This window comes from Solanum pennellii, chromosome 7, assembly GCF_001406875.1.
Source record: "Solanum pennellii chromosome 7, SPENNV200".
Classification (NCBI taxonomy): Eukaryota; Viridiplantae; Streptophyta; class Magnoliopsida; order Solanales; family Solanaceae; genus Solanum; species Solanum pennellii.
This window is the reverse complement of record NC_028643.1, coordinates 72,300,194-72,321,798: the sequence shown is the minus strand read 5'-3', so window position 1 is coordinate 72,321,798 and position 21,605 is coordinate 72,300,194. Positions and strand designations below refer to the sequence as shown.

At 29.3% G+C, this 21,605-nt stretch overlaps 1 protein-coding gene and 1 non-coding gene across 2 annotated transcripts; both read right to left on the bottom strand.

The window, feature by feature from the left end:
- Positions 1 to 3,949: 3,949 nt before the first annotated feature.
- On the bottom strand, positions 3,950 to 4,048 carry LOC114078184. The gene has a single exon (XR_003579725.1). It is a non-coding gene; the product is annotated as a U6 spliceosomal RNA (small nuclear RNA).
- Positions 4,049 to 16,404: 12,356 nt separating this feature from the next.
- LOC107025991 (disease resistance RPP13-like protein 4) lies at positions 16,405 to 21,094 on the bottom strand. The gene is made up of 2 exons (XM_015226809.2): positions 20,859 to 21,094; positions 16,405 to 19,264 (listed from the first exon to the last, which is right to left on the bottom strand). Exon 2 carries the CDS (start codon positions 19,255 to 19,257, stop codon positions 16,660 to 16,662), a length of 2,598 nt encoding a protein of 865 aa, XP_015082295.1. The 5' UTR covers positions 19,258 to 19,264; positions 20,859 to 21,094; the 3' UTR covers positions 16,405 to 16,659.
- Positions 21,095 to 21,605: the final 511 nt, after the last annotated feature.

Sequence of the window (21,605 nt, the reverse complement as noted above, 5' to 3'; positions counted from 1 at the left end):
TAGAGTTTAAAAATGAAAAACAACAAATAAAAATGCACCTGAACTATAAGATTTGGTATAATATTTTTCTTCATGTACCTTTCTCGTTAAAAATATCCTTGACGTTAATTTTTTGGTCCAAAAATATCTTACGAGTGTCGATCGTTATAAATAAGAGATTTTTTTGCCTAAAAGTTAACGTCAAAATAATTTATTTATTTTACCTAAAAGGTAAATGAAGAATAATTTATATCGAATTTCAAAGTTTAAGGACAATTTAGGCATTTTTTCCAAATATTTTATTAGAGTAATTAAATTATTATTATTTTTAATAAATGATATTGTTATAAAAAAAAAATTTAAATATATTCTTTCAGTTTCTAGTGGCTTTTTTATACTCCACAAAGTAAACGGAGAAAAAAAGAAATGAGAAAATTGCTTTTGTTTGAAGAGTAATATATCTTCTCCGCCGACACCCTTCATAACAAATCTTCCAAGATTTTTTTGCAACTTAAAAGATAATCCACTTAAAATATTGTATTTTTATCATTTTATATACTTGAGGAAATCAGGGGGAGAAAAAAAACTCAAGTAAATTGTAATACAATAAATTCATTGATTATAAAGAAAATATCATGTCGAATTGTGATCTCTTAATCATTAGACAACCATTTTGATTGATAAATTTGTTAGTTGCCTAAATAAAGTGTTATGGTTGATAATATAATTAAATAGATTGAAAAAATATATACAACTTTCTTAGTGGTGTGATGCCTTTTTAAAATTATGCAGGTGTAACACAAAACGAATAATATTACATCATCTTAAAATGTATAGTTGGATTGATTTAATCCCACATTTGATATCAAAGTCCAGATTAAGTGAAACGAATAATATGATGACATGAAGCTCGATTTAGTTCACTTTACAAGGTTAGAGACGAGCATATACAAGAAACGCTAGTTGTATGCGACTGTCATAAATACTTAGATGATATAGATATAACACACGATGAATCTCAAAAATTGACATAGTGATTTGTGAAAATGGATCAAGTAAAACTTAGTTCAAAGGAGATATTATTATTGGTGCGAATAAAGTCTCACATTGCTAATTGAAAAAATTGAGAAAACTACATATACATGTGTAGAATGTCATAATGATGTGAAATTTTTTAAGAAAACAATGTAAATTTTATTTAAAATAAATAATACCACATCATATTAAAAAATGAATTGATTTAACATATGTCAACAAAATTTTATCAAATTATAAATCCACATAAAAACTTTTGAATTTTTCCTTATAGCACTAAATAATTACCAAACTGATTTTCTCTTTTCATACAACTTTATGTTCAATCATAATGGTACGATAGAAGTACTAGCCACATAACTTTAGGAAGATATTTTGGAAGAAGCAAGATGCAATTATTATAATTTATACATTTTGTGCTATTGTTTTCGTACACTTAAATAACTCAGCTTAGAAACATATCATTCTTAACTGTGAAATTAGGTTTTTAGGCCTAACTCACACCCCAAAAACTAGCTCAAAGGGAGGAGGATTGTCCAAGCCTTATTAGGAGTCCACCCATCTCATTAACCACCGATGTGGGACTTTTTGTCATTCTTTAACACCTCACCTCACGCCCAGTGCTTAGCATCTGGTGCGTGGGTAATTTTGATTTTGGGGACCCCAACATCGGGTAAGACGGGTCCTGCTCTGATACCATGTGATTAAAGAATGACAAAAAGTCCCACATCGGTGGTTAATGAGATGGGTGGACTCCTAATAAGGCTTGGGCAATCCTCCTCCCTTTGAGCTAGTTTTTGGGGTGTGAGTTAGGCCTAAAAACCTAATTTCACATGGTATCAGAGCAGGGCCCGTCTCACCCGATGTTGGGACCCCCAAAATTAAAATTGCCCACGCACCAGATGTTAAGCGCTGGGCGTGAGGTGGGGTGTTAAAGAATGACAAATGTCCCACATCGGTGATTAATGAGATGGGTGGACTCCTTATAAGGCTTGGGCAATCCTCCTTCCTTTGAGCTAGCTTTTGGGGTGTGAGTTAGGCCTAAAGACCTAATTTCACATGGTATCAGAGCATGGTCCGTCCACAAAACCAAGCTTGTTTTTCACCAACAATGCCAACCTTAGCGATCTACTCCATAGGCCATAATTTTCTGGATCTGTAAGTTTTGTCGCAATTAGAGCTGCACCTGGCGTATCTGAAGCTTGAAGATAGAGTGGATGATTGTGCTCTAACGTGGCTACTGTTAAATCTCCCATGACTGAAACTTCAATCTCGATTTACTTGCAGCAGATTTACTGTTAAAGCTAGCTTTTGGAGTGTGAGTTAGGCCTAAGACCTAATTTAACATTAACAAAGATTGCAAATAAATAGAAGAAGATTTCCTAATTTTTTATTTTAATCTTTTGATAATAAAAATAATACTACTAATTAAAAGCTCACCTTGAAATTTGAGAAGGTAACCATTGTTTTCAAAACTTGCACTTGTGTTTGCTTTTATTTAAGCTAGCGTTGACATTGCAATCTATATATCCAAGGAAATGATAATTGAAAAGCTAAAAAAAAGAATTAATGTGCCCTTTACACTATAACAACCATTAAATTTGTCATTAATTTAATTTAGGCATACGAATTATAATTTAAATCAATTAATAGTACTACTGTATACGATAAGATATTTTTATTAAATACTTTAAGCTATTACTATTATTTAAAAATAAGTGTATGTTCTCAAATGTAAGTTACGTAAATAAGTTGTAACTACGTAAAATATATCACATTGTTTCATGCACTTTAGCCTCGATTGGAATTCCATCCTAATTTTTTGAGGTTAGTGCATGTAATTAATAAAAATGATATAATTTAAGTGGTTAACTTATCTTTTTAAAGAAACATATGATAATATACAAAAAAAATAATTCAATATTTGAGTTGAAAGTATTTGGTAGAATACTTTATCATGTATTCAGATATTTAATCATATACACGAATTTTCATATTCACATGAAATTTATTGACAATTTTAAGTGACGGCTATTTGTTGTTTCCTTTGTTACACAAATCCATTAATAATTAATTGTACTAACTTGCATAGGCAAGTAACCTAGAGATACACAAAAATTTTATGTTTAAAAGGAAGGACAGAATTACAAGCTATCTATGTCAAAAGTCGTTTTAAATGTTTAATTATTTTTTTTGTTGATTGGTCATCATCTTTCTATATTTAATTATAATATTATTCTCTACATAAAGGTGTGTTATTTCTAGCTGTTTCAGTTGAAATATAAAATGAGTTAGTTACGGTACTCTTCAAACGAGAATATTGTATATATCATACTTTCCCTTTAAAGATCTTAATTTTTATGCACACGTTATTTGAACATACACACCAAAATTGAGGATTAGTTGTAATCCAAATCATCAACAAGTTATGACATTATGGTTAGACTTTGAAAAAATAAAATTATAATATGTATAGTTCGATGAATTGATTTGTTAATATGGTCGAAATATGCATTATATATATTATGAGTGTATATATTGTGGATAGATATAAATATTATAGTTAATATAAATATTTACAATTTGTATATTTTTTTTTATATATTTTGTAAATTAGTTAGCCGAAGTATTTGATATTATAATTATCCCGTAGAATTTTGCATATAAAAATTGAGGAATTTGACCACCAAAAATTATAATTTAAAGAAGAATTTGTAATTCTAAAACTTGAGTTATCATAACGTAAGGGAAAGATACAACTGAGGCAAGTCAAAATGACGGCATAATTAGGTGTTAACCACTTTGTCTAATGGACTAATGCATCATTAGTAATTAAAGTTAGTAAACTGCCCTTCTTTATTGTCTTTCTTTTTATTTATTAATTATTGATGATAATTTTGTTTTGCATAGGGATATTTTTTTAAAAAATAAAAATTAAAAATTAAAACTTTTCTTTGTTTATGATGTTATTCCTTAGGAGTCATGTTAATCTTCTATGTATTGTTACAAATTTACCAAATGTCTCCAAAGGGACACTACTAAAAAAAAACTATTTTTCATGGAAAAATGTTTAGTGGCTACCCTTACAAATATTTTACTTAAATCAACGAGAAAAAAAAATATATAATAGTGTTTTCATAACGAAAAAATTAAAACTTTTTTAGTATTTAAACAAAAATATGTTTTTCAGCATGTGTTTATCCATTGAGTTGGTTCAATAAAAATGAATAGAAAAAAATCATATTTTATAACATAACTTTCTCATTAATATATTGTGATTTTTTTTCTTTCTAGTAATGAAACGATGATTTTATCAAAAGTCTAATAAAAAAAGAAGATTGAACTATATCGTCTAGATTAGTTCCTTTTTGTATGAATATACTTTCTAATTAAGTCAAAAAAATCCTTCCCTTTCGAAAGAAAAAGAAAAATAAACAAATGTGAACGAACAATTAAAAAGTACATTTGGTTAGCCAGAAATTCTGAATTTTGGTCACGTAAACTTAGGACTGGTTATTGGTTCTTGATTAGTATAATGTTGGAGAATTTAGGGACATGACTCCTACAAAACTAACAATGAGAGAAAAAAAAAGAATCTTTTTTTTTTTAGAATAAATAAATAATCTGTTGTTAATTTTATCTATTTAGTGATGACAAAATATTTTTTTTTAAAAAAAATTCTACTGGATATATACATGCTATAAAGCGACATATTACAGTGCGATTACATATTATAAATTATGCTGATTACATTATTTATCTCTGTGTTTATTTTTGTTTATTTTTATTTATTCATTATCTTAAAAATAACTGTTGTCTTTTCAATTTTACTCTCAATAATTATTTATTTCTACAAAAAATAGTAATTCAAAAAGTAAGACTATACATGATTAATACAAGTAGTGTTCATTATTATTCTTTTAAGAGACATGAAAAGTTTAAATTAGACAAATAAAATTAATAAATTTTACAGAAATCACATACTTTTAATAAGAAATTACAATCAATCCTTCTTTAGTTTGTAATTACATTAATTCCTTAAAAAGTAAAATAAATCGGATACATTAATATCTAGCGTAAATACATTTAAGAGTATCTCGGATACATTATAATATAAATTGGATATATAATATGTACTTCGATACATTAAAAACTAGCTAAGATACACAATAGGTAGCTTGAATACATTATAAAATAAACCGAATACATGTATGTAGCTCGAATACATTAATCGGAAAAGGGTCTAAAATACCCTTGAAGTATTGGAAATGGTACAAAATTACCCTCCATCCACCTATTGGCTCCAAAATGCCCTTCTCATCTACCTATTGGCTCCAAAATACCCTTGTCATCCACCTTTGGGTTCAAAATTGACCACTTATTTACCATTTTAAAATTAAACTATATAAATATTTTTTAAAATACTTGACGCTCAACTATTGGTTATAATTTAATTTATTAGTATAATTTGTAAATCAACCCACTACCGACTCATTATTAACCAAACCCCACCGAATTAATAAACCAAATATAATATCAAAATTGTCATAAACACTACTAAAACACGACGAAATTATAGATTCCTGAAAATGACATCCAAAATTATTCGACTCTGAATCAAAGCCCCAATTAAATTTAGGTTGAGCCCCTTATTTAGGAGGACACTTTCAATAAGATGCTATTTCAAGCTTGAAATCAAAATCTATGATTAAAGTTAAAGAAGTAGTACATCCGAATTAATTCATGCACTTTTTTTTAAATATAATTTTATAAATATTTATGGTTTGTTTTTAAAAACCTTAATATATTATTTTTTTAAAAAAATTATCTATGAAGTAACATCACATAATTGAGACGAATGTATAATTAAGATGAACATAGTCAGACTTTTAAGTTTATCGTTAATTTTTATTTAGACACTTGAATGTATGATAATTTACTTCTCTAGACATTTTCGCCTCAAATTTTCAAAAACTCTCATTGGAAGTAGCTTTCTTGTTGTTGCATTAGTAATGTGATGGGTCTATTATTTTGGTGGGATTTAATTGGTAATGGGTGGGTAGTAGATTGATTTATAAAATTATAACAAATAGTTGAGCGTAACGTATTTAAAAAAATATTTAAATAGTTTAAATTTAAAACCGTTAAATAAGTGGTCAACTTTGAACACAAAGGTGGATGACAAGGGTATTTTGGAGCCAATAGGTGGATGGAGGGTAATTTTGTACCATTTTCAATACTTCGAGGGTATTTTAGGCCCTTTTCCGTACATTAATATGTAGATTAGATACATTAAAGAAAGGCATAATACATAAAACGCCGTTTAACTTGGCATCGAATCACATTTATGCCCTTTAACTTTGGACGTACACAAGTAGACACTTAAACTTGTATAAAGTTGAACAAATAGACACACATGTCTTACATGTCATTCTACATATCATTTTTTGTCCTACGTGTATTGAAGCCAAGTTTAAGGTCCAATATATGTATTATGTCTTAAAGAAATAAGGAATTTTAGAGATTTTTAGAAATAGAAGGTAGAAGAAACATAAGACGTGTATTCAGAAATTTTTATATAAAAGTAAACAGAAAACATATTATTTTAAATTTCGAATTAAATGGATCATTTTTTCCTTCGATGATCAATATTGTTTTTTTTTTTAAGCTTTAATTTCTTAAAGCAAATAAAATTAATTTTTAAAAAAGGGAAAAAAAATAAAAAAAAATGGTGTGGGTGAGGTAAGAGACCAGAAGTCAAACGGAGAATGGTAGTGTTCACACATGGGTTAACTTCCGGTGTCTCCGGCAGCTGTCTCCTCCGTATTATGTTTTGTTTACCACGTGTCGCAATATCATTTGTCCACTTGTGCTTTTCCTACTGTTCAATAATGCATTAAAAAACTTTTAATGGTAAAATTGTTCTCTCTGATTACAAACTGAAATGGATAAAACAAATAAGTAAATTAAAGACACAAAATGGAAGAAAATAAGGGAGAGAAGAGGAAGAAGCAATCCGTGAATTCGAACTTTGGATGTATGTATTTGGCGCATCTATATATATGTATTTATCTCGAATACATGAAAAAGAATTATGTTCAATTTAATCAAGATACACAATATTCAGAGACGGATTTAAGATTTAGAGTCACTGGGGTGCCAAGCAAAGGCGGACCTATATGGTACCAAGAAGAGGCAGACCCACACGATTTGATAGGATGCACGTGCATTCGTTAACTTTAAAAATAAATTACGAGTATATATGTATATCTATCGTGAAAAACTCACATAAAGTAGGATATAATCAACAGTACACCCATAAGAAGTGAAGGGGTGCCCTTGTTTAGTTGCTACGAGTAGCGGAACCACTCGTGGAAATACGATTTAGTCTTATTTATTTTAAGTTTAGCTTGTAAATCATATTTTAGCCATTAGTTACTAATCAAATACTATATTATTCGTTAATTATAGTAAAAGTTTCGTTAACTACCTAAATTAAGATAGTATTGGCGCATCAAAATCATCAAATTTTGGATTCGTCTCTAATGCTCAGTAGACTCATTGATTAGATCACTTTTAGATTCAGATAGAATTATTCGTCTTGTGACTGAATGAAAGAGGTTGATTGGGCGACGAACGGAAGATTGAAGCTTTAATTAATGACAATTTTTTGTTGTTCAAAAGTTTAAAGGAAGAATCAGAATTTCAAGGGTGAAGAGTTCTTTTTAATCATGTATTTAATCATATAAAAAAAAGTCAAAGAATTAAATTAATTAGTTAAAAAATAATTATTGATTAATACTTAATAATAAGTTAATAAGTAAAAAAAAAATATGCCTTCTGGATTAAAAAGAAAACGCTGCCTGCAGTTGAAACAAAAAGCACTGCTAGCCGGAATCAATCCCATGAAGTAAGACCCATCAAGTAGATGGTTTGTCACTGCGTCAAAGATTACTTTTGTTCTGTGGGTGACACGTTTATTATTTATATATATATTGTATATAAATACTTATATATAAATAGAATTTACGTCGAAATCGTGTGTGGCGTGGCACCCACACGGGCCTTAATAGGTCCGCCCCTGATAATATCCAAGTGGATTTACATGTATATGACTCTTTCCTACCTCATTCACCTCTCTCCTTTGCATTTGAATTACATATTTTTTCTTACATATATCTAGTATCTCAAATACACGTCTCAACACTACAGTATAAATAACTTTAGCGGCATTAAATATTGATATAATAAAAGAGTGTTAAAGTTTTTACTGGCATCAGTTAAGTTAAATTGCAACCAATGTCGCTAAAGGCTTTAGGGACATATACAAAAGAGTTTTAATTGCCGCTAATGATCTTCATTAATGTTGTGCTAGTGTAATTTGCATGTATTTGAAATATACAAATTCTATGACTCGCCTTTGATCTTCTCTCTCGCTCGTCTATCTATCTCCATATGAAAATGTATTTCAGAGTGTATCTAATAGCAAAATTACATGTATTTAAGTGCATTTTATTTGAAATTTGATATAAAATTATTAATTAGTTAGACAATGAAACAAAACGAGTCGAATGAATCATTTTGTCTAATTAAAATTACTAAGTTATTTTAGGTAAAATAATTTTAACCTAATGAACATCTTTTTTCTCTAATTTTCTCTATTATTGATTGCCTAAATTATACGTAATCTCAAATTTATAGTCACGAGTCATGACCATAAACCATATCCGATCGAGATAATTAAGTTTAGTGTCTTCCGGTAATTATTTAATTATTACTTTTTTGATTTCCCTTAAACGTTGTTCACTTAGAATATAATTTGTTTTATATATCTTGAAGAAGTTAAATAATAAAATAAACATAGGAGTATGTGCATGGAGATGTATGTGATCCAGGAAAGATTTGTAGTGTATATAATTAAGATTAGTGGAGATTAGAGAGTAACAAACTTCTTAATATACGTGTTTTCACCCCTTTTTTGATGGAGAGATTAGTGATACACAAATAAAAATACTAATTAAATCACCATAAAAGCATGGAAAAGCATGTTCTTTTTCTTCATAAAGTTTATTCTTTGTCAAACCTTGATATTGATGCACTTTTTGGAATATAATTGTAGTAATTCACATTTTACAATTCCTTGGGATCGCTGTTAAATCCTTCTACTAGTAGTACTATGAAAAAAAAGTATTTTTTCACCAAAAAATTTATTCAGATACCTTTTTATGTTATTTTATATTTCAAAATATTTTATTATTAATATATTTTAACTAAATTAAAATAAGATCAGTTTATTTAAAAATAAAAAAAATCTTATAATTTTTTAAATTTTTTGGTCATTTAGCACTTCTCATATCATATATACTCAACGGATAAAGATAAACGACTATAAAATTTAGCCAAAAATTTAAAAGGTTTATAATATTTTTTTAAAAAAAATAATAGATCTTTTTTTTTAATTTTTATTTAAAATGTACTAAAGTCAAAAGAGTAAAAATATGCGGAAAGATAAAATAACAACGTATAAAATATGTCATTTTATCATCTGGGTCAAATCCTGACTAAATTTTCCGGCTAAAAGAATATTTCCTACACTCATATAATTAACTATATAGTATTTGGTAATTTATAGTTTGTTTATCGTTAAAAAGCTTTTAATTGTTTGTACATTTACTGATCTTATTATTTTGTTTATTTTTTTCTTTATTCTATATTAAATGGACATCTTGTTAAAAATATTTATCATATATTACTCGATTACTTATTGAATCAGGTAAGATTAATTAATTCAGTTTTGGCTCGTCTTAATTTTCTGTACGTACTTATTTGATATTGAATAAAGGAGCTATAAGCTCAGCTATTCAATTTTAAAAAAAATTGAATAAAAGATAAAATAGTAAAGTTAACCAATTTATTAATAATTATATTGAATAAAATGTGTCCATCTAATATAATACGGAGTATATATTTGCTACATCCAATTCCCATTGTTGTGGATGATAATATTTCTATATTTGTCAATTATCAACCTCTCGTATAACAAAAGCTAATTCAAACCTTCTTTTCACGAAAAATTATATTATTTATATACGATAATTTTTTTTATAAATATATAGTAAATATTAAATTATTTTTATTCATTTCTTCTGTTACCTTCTATATTTCAAACTTCGTGATAAAAATTGAGACTTCGTCACTGATCCTTATATAGAAAAAAAGTCTTTTGCGTTGGTAATAAATTCTCCAATTTGTGAACAGTGTTGGTCACTATATAAAATCAGAGACTGTTTATAAAGACCAACAAAATACAGTGTATCCGACAGTCTTGTTTTCATTGAAAAATACGTATTACTATTCCATCTGTCTTTTTGGAGAAAATGATAAAAATGGTCCCTTATGGTATTTATGAAAAATAGTTTCAAAATTATATCTTAAAGTATACATTTAATAATTTTGGTCCTTTTAATCCATCAAAAGTTAATATCTCCATTAAATGTTTAACAAATTTTTGTGGGCTAATTAGGGCACAAATTACCCTTCAAAAAGTTGTATCGGACTCTACAAATAAATAAAAAGAGTAGAAGTTTACAAAATTTGTATCTCTAGTTAAACCTGATTGATAGAGTTCGATAAATATTTAATTGAGATTAAAATTATGAATTTCAATAAACTTTTAAGAAAACCAAAACTATAGGTTTGTAATTTGGGAGTAAGTTATCTCGGGATTAACTATCTCAGGTAAGTTATCTCACCGTGTTTATGAGATAACTTATTTCATCATAATTTGTATTCAAACTAAACGACCCCCAAGGGGTCATTATAGTGTGAGGGATACAAATAAATAGAAGAAATAGTCTCATGATTAGTTGATTACCTAATATCTCCAACCAAACGCATGATAAAATAATATTTACATTTTATCATGAGATTATTATATCTTATACCTCATACAAAAATCGTAACCTTAAATCCATAGGTGAGGGATTATTTTAAAAACTGAGAAGAGACCATTTTCTCTCCTTTTTTTTTTTTCTTTTTCTTTTTCCATATATGACCTGTTATATATTCTGTTTTTTATAGCTTTATATTTTCATGAGTTATGACAATAATTTTTTGAGTTGACAGTCATCTGCATTGTGCATGAATGAAGTCATGCATCACATTATTGTAAGAATAATTAAGTGTTTTTGCTTCTTCAATTGAGAAAAATGTGGATAAAAATAGCACCAAGCAATGTCGATGTAGCGTTTCTATACAAGGTTAGGTAGTTTCCATTGGCTGCGCTCTATCACAAAAGCGACTTTATATATACCAGTTCAAACTTGAAATATTTGATTAATGATGAATTGAATAATCGGAATACTTATCATTCTACTTCTGCTCTTGTTAGTTATTTCTATATCTATTAATATATTAATAGTAGTAGAAAGTTTGAACTTGTTATGTTGTCAATAACAATTTTGACTAAGGGCTCGTATGATCGGCGTAACAAGTTATATTGAGATTATAATTACTGTATTTTATCTTTTGAAATAAAAAACTCAAACAAATATAAGATAAAATAATTTTATCTACATTTATTCGGAAATCGTTATTCACTATGGTAAAAATAATTTTTAGCGACAATAAATATTCACATTAATAAAAAAGTTAAAGCTTTAAACTGTATTAATTAACTATCATTGGATTCCAATACGACTATATGTTTTAGGGGCAATATTTACCAATAGTGCTAATTGTCTATTGAAAAAACATATTTAACAAGAATTAGGTAATAGCTTAATTATCGCTAAAATTTATTTGTGATACAATGATTTCTTATCCAAACCCCAAACAACCCTTAATCCTGCTGTTTCCAACTACTTTAGACTTAAGATCTTAGGATCCAAATACGACCACACAACCAAGCTAAGGGCAAATCTACAAGATACTAATTTACATAAACTCATCAATTTTTGCCCAAACTATGTTTATATATTACTAACAATTTTATTAAATATTATAAATATGTGATTGTAAATTTAGTTATTGTTATTATAGTAATATTCTTAGTAATCATTATTATAAACCTCAAATTCTGAATCAGTCCGATAAGTTAAAGAAGATGAGATGATGCTCGGTGGCTGGTAATTGCTCCTCCCTCCGTTCCAAATTATATGTCACATTTCGGATCTCAACAGTAAAATAAGTCCATTTTTTATCGTAAATTTTTCATAGATCTTTTAAACATTTTGAATTATCAATTACTGAGATTCATAGTATTTTATGTAGTTTACAAATATATAAATTTTATTTTAAAAAACATTTGAAGATTCTATGCATAAATTTCTGATCAAATTTAAATTATTTGACTCTCAAAATATAAAAGATAGTCGTATAAATTGAGACATAGGATAGTAATTGAACTAAAGTCTAGTTGACATGATGGATCATGAAAAAGCAATTATAATGTGACTAGATCTGTAAGACATGAAAAGAAGAATTAATTTGTTGGTAATATATATGACCATAGAATCAAAAGCACTATTTTATATTTTTTTATAATATATAAGATGCATGCATGGTGCCATTGAGAGTAGTACTCTACATTTATTGACAAATATTGACCAATCCTTTATTATATGTACCCTGTAGTTGAATAGTGCTAACTTTTAAATCCCTATCGTTCGTGCAGCTTCTTTGGTTTACAAATGGGACCAAACTTAGCTGCAAAAATTAAACAATCCAACTCACCTTACTAAACATCTCTTTAAAATATGGCAAATATGAAAAGACAATATTTATGTGGAAAATTATCAACTATCTAAAAGTGAAAAAGACATTAATGAAAGTGAGATTGATCATGATAGGTTTTAGGCTTAGAGTCCATTTGTCCCCTACAATGCTTGCATGATAGATATTGTGGTAAAATGAAGCATGTGAACCATTGTGTTAGTTACATGTTCGGTCAAGTTCAATATCTCTGATTTATATTTGTAATGTATGATAAATTATTAATTTAAAACTCGATAAATTATAAGAATTGAATTTTCAAATTTATAAATTTTAAATTTTAATTCTGACCATGTGTGTATGAACTTCACATCTTTTAGTGTTTATAGCAATCAACATTGATCCTCTTGACTTCTACCCTCTTATCTTTGGTTCAAACACAAGTGGCATTCCTCTTATTGATAGTATCCTCCCCATCATCCGGCACACTTCATGTGTACGTAACCAACCTCGTAGTCTGAAATATTAATAATTCAGTTGATTGACCACTTAAAATCTCTCTTGTTGGTGATGATTTCTTCCAATAATTTCTAGGAAATTTTTATAGAAATAGATTTGTATAAGAAGTATCCAATTTCAAATAATATTTCTTGGTACTAAATTTGATACACTTATATATAGCTCATTAATCTTACTGTAGAAGAACAACCCAGGCCCCAAGTCCAACAAGGATTTCCACCAAGGCCTTTGTAGCCAACTCTTCATCAAGTCCAGAAATAAAAAATGAAAAAGTTACACATTTAGCAATTGCAAAATGTGAAAGTTGCTCAAAAATAATTATAACTACTGGCCATTTATATTACTTTTGCGGACTATTATTTTAAGAGTTTAACTTTAATGTACTGTTGGTGTATACTTTTTTTACACTAGCACATACCTTTAAGGCAATTTGTTTTGTTATTAATATTTTATTTTATAAAATATAAATATCAAATATAGTAATATAAGGTAATTAGAATTCTATTTTTATTTTACCTATTTGTTTAAGATTTTCTTTCCTTACTAAATAAAATAATCAACTTTGTAATTTTACCGGGCATACTTTTACAGAAATTAATGAATATCGAACTTAACATATAGAGCTTCAAAACTAATGGAGAGACAAATATCTAAAATTTTGTTATTAATTTTTTTTACCGTAGAAAGTAATTTTAACTTCTAAAGTACAATTTTTGTGTACTCCTAGCACAATTATCATTTTAGCTCATGGAATTTAATCTCTAAATGCGACTCTCTAACTTTTTTTTTCTTTTTCTTAATTCGAAGAAAAATAAGAAACATATCTCCAACAGAAAGAACAATCAATTGCACATTTAGAGATTAAACTTATTAGCATGAGATACATATAGTATGGATAGGACTGAGTGTAAAATATTTTTTTTTTTGAATTTTCGGATATTCAAAAGAATAACCAAAAATCCGTAATACTAAAATTGATATTTCGTTTGACATTCCTAAATTTAAAAATAAAATTCAAAGTCCAATTTATAATCCAAAAATATTAACCAAATTAATATCCAAAAGTTTCAATTTTCAGTTTGGCCCAAACTATGTCCATTTCCTTGTTACATGGACAAACTCTCAAAGGTTTATAAGTAAAAAATTTAGTTACTCCTAATTTTAGAAAGGAAAATTTTAAAATGTCAATATTTTAAAATTTAAGAGCGCTTATTAGTAACACTTTCAATATTTAGTAAAAATGTCAATTTTAGTTTGTTATGTATCTTATATATGTTTTTATTATTTGTTTTTATTGAAAGAATATAATTATTTAATAACAAAAGAGAGAAAATCAAGGGAGAGAATATTTTTTAAGAAAAAGGTAAGAATCACTTAATTTTCTCATCAGTTAAATTTTCAAAGAAATTTCAAATTTTGTTTTTTTCTCTCTAGATAACCTTTTTTAACTTGTATTCATCCCACTGTTATATTCTATTATATTCATTATAGTTTTATGTAGTTTGTATGACGAAACTTGTATTTTTTATTAGTTTATATTCATTTCAATAGGTATGCTAAGCAAATCTATAGTTATTTAAGAAACATATTTATATTCATATATTTTTTTCATGTGTATTTATTTTTTTCTTCAAAAATCTCGTGTTTCGTATTTATTTCAATATGTATTTTATTTGTATTTCCATTTATTCTAGTTTTTATTTAGAATTTTGTATGATAATATATAAAATAAAAAAAAAATAGTATGATGAAAAAGTGAGAATGAAATATAAAATTGAAAAGGAATAAGTGAATATTTGTTGTAATCATTCTTAAATAAAATTTTTAACTAGTTGACATACCTTTAGAATAAATACAAATTAGAAACAAATATCAGATTCATAAACTATGCAACATGATTTTTGAATGAATAACAATATTAATTGTATACATACGATTTGAAATACAAATTGAGAAAGGATACAAATTCTAATTTTTTAAAATAAAAAAACAAAAGAAACTAATAGGAAGTTGTTTTACATATAAATAAAATACATATCTAGTATATATTTGGGATAGATTCAATTAGGAACAAATACAATACTCTAAAACTATACTAACATGAGATTTTGAATGAATACAAATATTAATAGCATACATACTAATTTGAATATTAATTAAAAAAGGATACAAAATTCTAAGAAAAAATTATAAATACAAAACAAACTAACACGAAATTGTTCTTGGTCTTCAACAAGTTTTTCGAAATCCTCATGCACCCAAATAAAATTATTTATATTTTACTAATAGTGTCTTAACATAATAGAGAGAAATCTCAAAAGATACGACAATGTATGTACCTTTATCCTTGAGTGAAGAATATTTTGAAGGAATTGAGAATTTCTTGAACAAATTGAAAGAAAATAGAAGAGGTGATTTTCACAAGGAAAGAAGAGAACAATGGTGAAAAACTCAAGAGAGTGAAGGGAGAAATTGAGCGTAAGAACCTAGAAAGAGGGGAAAGTGAGTAATGAGAACTTTTCTTTTCTTTTTTCACATGTATTGGGGAGTAAAATTAGTGGAATGTGGGGCCTGATTTGAGAAATAAAAGGAAAGAAAATTAATTATATTAAGATACATTTTATTTGGTAAAATATTGACATATTGACATTTTCACTAATTATTTTAAAGTATATATGTTTTTAATAATTATGTTAGGGAGTTTGACTGATTTGCTAATTTTTCCATTTAAAATTATTAAATCAAGTTTTTACGATAACAATATCGAAGGTAATATTTTAAAACATGATTAGCATCTCATTAACAAAAGTTGTGTTTTGTCATTTTTAAATTGTTGTCCCTTTAAAAATTAGAATCCACAAGCCTGAAATTCTGGCTCCGTTTTTGAATTTAGAAACATTTACAAAAAATGTTAATTGTACATATTTAACGGTAATTAAGCTATTGCTGCTAATTATATGCGGCTAAAGATCATTTTTGGTGTAGTAATAAGTTAAAACCACAACATAGAGAAAACATGACAAGTCAAAAAATTCATTTTTGCATGTTCAAATTATTTTATTTTGTTAAAATACTCATATTAATTATTACTATTTGTGAAAGAATGTGTAAAGTCAATATAGTGGACAAGTAAAAATGAACGGAGAGAGCAATTGGTCGTAGTAAGAAAGAGTTGCAAGTTCATCTAGTCAGTGAATACAACAGAAACCACTCTCAATGCCAGCATATACAACATAATCACTCATAATTGTTATTACAACACTTGCTATTCAATACTTACCACAATCAACACCACTTGTTACAAATCAAAAGTGAAATGAGAAATACCATCAAACTAAGTAGAGTTTAATAGAACATAAATGGACAGCAAACAAACTGAATAATACTAAGATATTAGTTCATCTCATCATCTTCTTACTCTGTTTTTCTCCAAAATCCTATACCCTCAACATCACACGGGAACGATTTCAGCGAGTTGCAGTGGCTTACTTCAACATACTTAAGCCCAGGCATTGCACTTGTGATTTCTTCCCATGTCTCTTCTAGATTTGGTAAGTATTTGAAGCATAGTCCTTCGATTTCCCATTTTTTTCCGTCACTACCCCTGAAACGATCACTCAGACGATGCAACTCAAACGAGTCTTCGATACAAAGATATTGTAGTCCATTTAACAATTTAGGAGCTATCCATGCTGGTGTAGTACGCCCACGGAAGTGCCTTAGGTACAATTCTTTGAGAGACTTAGGTGGTAAAAACTTGTCCAGCCTCTCTAAGAAAATCTCATCGTCCCGATCACCAGCATTGATAATTAGCATCCTTAGATGTTCAAACTGTGCCAGTGCTGTTAGTTCGTCTTCCTCTATCATGCTTTCTTCTACGACATCCAATTGTAACACTCGAAGGTCTATAAGATCCTTTAGGTCACGCAAGTGACATGCTTTTGATACCCTAGCATTAGGTATCTTGAAGCCATACAATTCTTGAAGATGGATGAGTTTGGAGATTCCGCGGGGTAGATAAGAAAGAGAGGTACAATTCCCCACATCCAAGACAATCAGCTTCGGAAGAAGGGCGATTGATCTATGTAACTGTTGTAATTTGATGCATTCACCAAGTACCAAAATTTGGAGGCCCCATAACTTCTTGATGGATCGTGGCAGTTTAGTCAAATTTTCCACGTCTCGGAAGCTCAAATAATTTAGGCGTTTCAAAGATGTGATCCAACGCCACATATCATCTTCACAAAATTCGGAATTCTCCTTAAACTTAAGGTGCGAGAGGTCTAAAACCCGGAGAGACTTGACTTGAGCCAATGCAACCTTCTTAGTGAAGCCAATGTATTTGGCTTTGGTGAGAAGAAGTGCCCTTAAATTCGAGTTTCCATCCAAAGGTTGCAGCAATGTTTCATCTGTCACACCCAATCGGCGACAGTTGATTGTGGCTATGTTTGTATTATTCTTATCTAAACTACAAAAGCTCTCTTCTCTTGCAACTCTAATTATCATTTCTCGAATCATGTCATGCATCTTGCAACTGTAAACTCTCCCGTCATAGTTTCTTTTCCTCACAGCTTCAATGAGGCATCGACTTATCAATTCTGATATACATTCAAGAGCCATTTTTCTTGGAGTTTTTGTCCATTCCTTGTGAATGAATCCTTCTCCTATCCACCAATTTACCAGTTGATCAACCTCGATCTCATAATCCTCCGGATAAATTGCAAAACACAGAATACATTGCTTTTGCTGAGGATGAAGCGCATCATAACTCAGTTGCAATGTAGCCATTAAAGAATCATCGCTCTTACTTTCATCTGCCAATATATGAGGCAAATATTGATATACCTCCTTCCACGCGGAACATAACTGATTCTTCGATGACAACAGACCTCCAATTGTCTTGATTGCAAGGGGAAGACCAGCACATTTCTTCAGAATGTCTTTTCCAACACGTTCTAGTCCAATATCGTTGCATTCTCCCTTGGATGACGCGAACGCAACCTTGCAAAATAACGACCAGCCCTCTTCCTCAGAAAGCAACTTGGGTCGATGAATTTGTTCTTCCTTGACTCCCATTCTCTTAACAACTTCTTCATTTCTAGATGTAATAATGATACAGCTGTCCTGCTTCTTTGCTTCGGGAAGTCCTTCTAAGATCCGTCTCCACCACCCGTCATCAATGCTCCACACATCATCCATGACAATTAAGTACTTTTTCTTGGAAAGTTCTTCATGAATTCTCTTCAACAACACATTTCTATCTGACCCGCGATCATCTTTTTTGAGTTGCTCCAGAATACTCTTCATGATATCAAGCTCACTAGAAGTTGATTTACAAACCCAAATTCTCCCCTGAAAGCGTGAACACACTTGTCTATCGTTGTAAATCTTTTGGGTAAGTGTGGTTTTACCCAGACCTCCCATCCCCACAATGGCAATGAGTTGTAACGATCCGTTGAAAGGAAGAATCCACTTTTTCAGTGTGTTGGTATCTTCAGCTAAGCCAACGGTCTGAGATTCATCGATCATGTCTGATGTCCATCGCACCCTTCCCCAATTACTACCACCACCGCTACTGCCAGACTCTTCACTTTTACATAGGCTAATCATAGGGGTAATGATCTTCAAACTTTCACGAATACTCACTATATCCCTGTTGATTTCTGCCAACTTCTTTCCAACCTGGTTACGAAATTTCATTCCACGTGGAGAAATAACAGACCAAATTCTCTTTCTCATATTTTCATATGCTACTCGGTTTGTGCAGTCACTGACCAAATCATCTAATCTGTCAATCACTTCTCTTAGTTTCGTAGAGGCAACCTCAGCACTCTTGGACTTCTCTTTGTGCCTGTCCAAATCTCCGAGGTATGATTGCAAAGTTACAAGCTCTGACTTCATCTTGTCAAACTCATCTTCAAATCCAAGAACATTTCGAATTTGAGAATCAACTTTGTCAAACAATTCCTTCATTAGGATCGGAAGAGCCGCATTAAGTAACACTTCAGACATTTTTGGTCTGCAAAACTTCTCGTCAGACACATAGACTTAAGATAATAAGAACAAGATAAGAGTAATTTAAAATAACTGGCATGTCAAATTACTATATCCTATACCTTTATGGTAACAATGTATTCACTCATACGACCAGCAAAATGTAAATACTGATCATATAAATTACAAACAACATTTTACATAGAGCTAATGTCTTGCTCATGAACAAAGCTACCGCTAGTTCCAACACAAGTATGATAAATTGGATATTCATATATATAAAAAAATTGACGGCATTTCGAATTATACTATTATCTTCTCAGAGATTTACAACAACAACACCATACGCAGTGAAATCTCACTAAGTGGGGTCTGGGGACGGTAGAGTGTACACAGTCCTTACCATTACCTCGAGGAGGTAGAGAGGTCGTTTCTGATAGACCATTAGATCAAGTAAAGGAAGAAGAAAACATAGCAATTAATAAGAAGAACAATATAGAGTCTACAAGAGAGAAACAACAACAATAGCAAAATAGTGTGATACTCAAAATACAATAAACAACATATGTCAAGACCTACAAGGATACGATAAGTACTAATGACATCCACCAACAAGCCTAAATTGTCGCAAGGCAAGACAATCCTCTACCCTTACTAACCTTTCTATGGTAATACGTGTCCTCCACTCGTTATTTAGAGTCATGTTCTTGGTAATATGAAGTTGCATCATGTCCTATCTAATCATCTCCCTAATACTTTTTCAATCTACCTCTACGTCTACAGCCAGACTCTCGCACGTGCACCTCCTACCTCTAAAAAAAGGAAATATTAACGGAGGGCAAATATAGTGAGTTTATCATATTTTAAGATATTTTGGGTCCTTTTCTGCACTTGTAATTGAGTGTAACTACCCTAAATAGTTATGATTATGGCTTTAAAATAGCATATATCCCTTAAAAAAATCTCTATTTCCTAATGGTCAGTCTTTTTGGAGAAAAACATGTGGGATTAATTCAAAACGAACAATATCACATCATGTCAACATGTTTCCTTCCTCAAAATATATAAACTAAGTAGGTGTTTGGCTATAGATTTCAAATAATTTTTTTTTTCCAAAATTTATGAAGTTGAAGCTAAAATGAGTTGTGTTTGGTTATATTTTTCTTTGCCAGGAATAACTGAAATAATGTTATATACTCCATTTGAATGTACTTAAATATAGGTGTTTGATGCTACCAGAGGCGAAGCTAGACGAGGGTTCATGGATTCAGACGAATCCACTGACTTTTTCGGAGACGGTCTATTTATAATGGAAAATTAATTTTCTTTTCTTATGTATATTAAGTTGTGAATCCCAAACTCCTAATCTTTGTTACACTTACATGTATTAGGTTAGACTAAATTTATTTTCAACAACAAGAAAGAAGAAAAACAGAGAGAGTTGAAATTCAGCTACACCTTAAAAGTACTCTTAAATGAAAATCGATCTATAATCACAGGAAGCCAAATAATTTGTAAAAGAATTAGGAGATTCACGAGCAGAGCTTAGTGTACTAGACTGTCTTATTAGCATAAACAGAAGAAAAAACCAAATACAGTCTGTCAAAGCTTTTACTCACCTGATTTCAGAGCTGAGGGTAAAGTAATGCAGAAATCAGCTGCCAAATTAAATAATCAGACCAAAATTATCTTTGCTTCAACAAACATCATGAGTATACTAGTAAAGAATCTCAAATAGTAAAGAATTTAGGAATAAATCACTCTACTTTTTGATGAGAGAACATGTATACTACTTGCCCACAATATTTTCTCAAATTTAAAATAACTATTTCAAAAAGTTAAGAATTGAATTCTAATTTTAAGGTCTATCTATATAAGTTTTTAGTTCCATATTGTGTGTACTCCGTATAGTCTGTCTAATAAAGAATGACCTTTCCCGCCCTTCCCTGCCCTCATCTCTTTTTCTACAATATTATAATTTTAATTTTTCATGTAACATATTTAAAACAGATTAAAAGGCATTTTAATACATTTGGTATAATTTTAATTCAACTCCAGTATATACTTCATCTATATAATTTACGAAAAAAGAGTAAAAAATATTTTTATTCTATATAAAATAATTAAAAATGCCCTTTTTGGTTTAGTGATTTCAATTATTGGGATCAAGTGACCCCAATCGACAATCAATCTATGCTATTGATTTCGTAGGGAGTGTCAAAATTGTCATAATCAGGCTGAGCTTGATCAAATATTCGCATATTTTATTGCAAGTTTATTTTTGTATAGTTAAATTTTCATATCATAATAATCATGAAAAAGTTTTAAAATATATCTAAACTATTTAAAATAGTTCATATTTATTT

Coding starts and splice junctions, on each gene's coding strand:
- LOC107025991 (XM_015226809.2), bottom strand. CDS start 19,257: ATGTCTGAAGTGTTACTTAATGCGGCTCTTCCGATCCTAATGAAGGAA.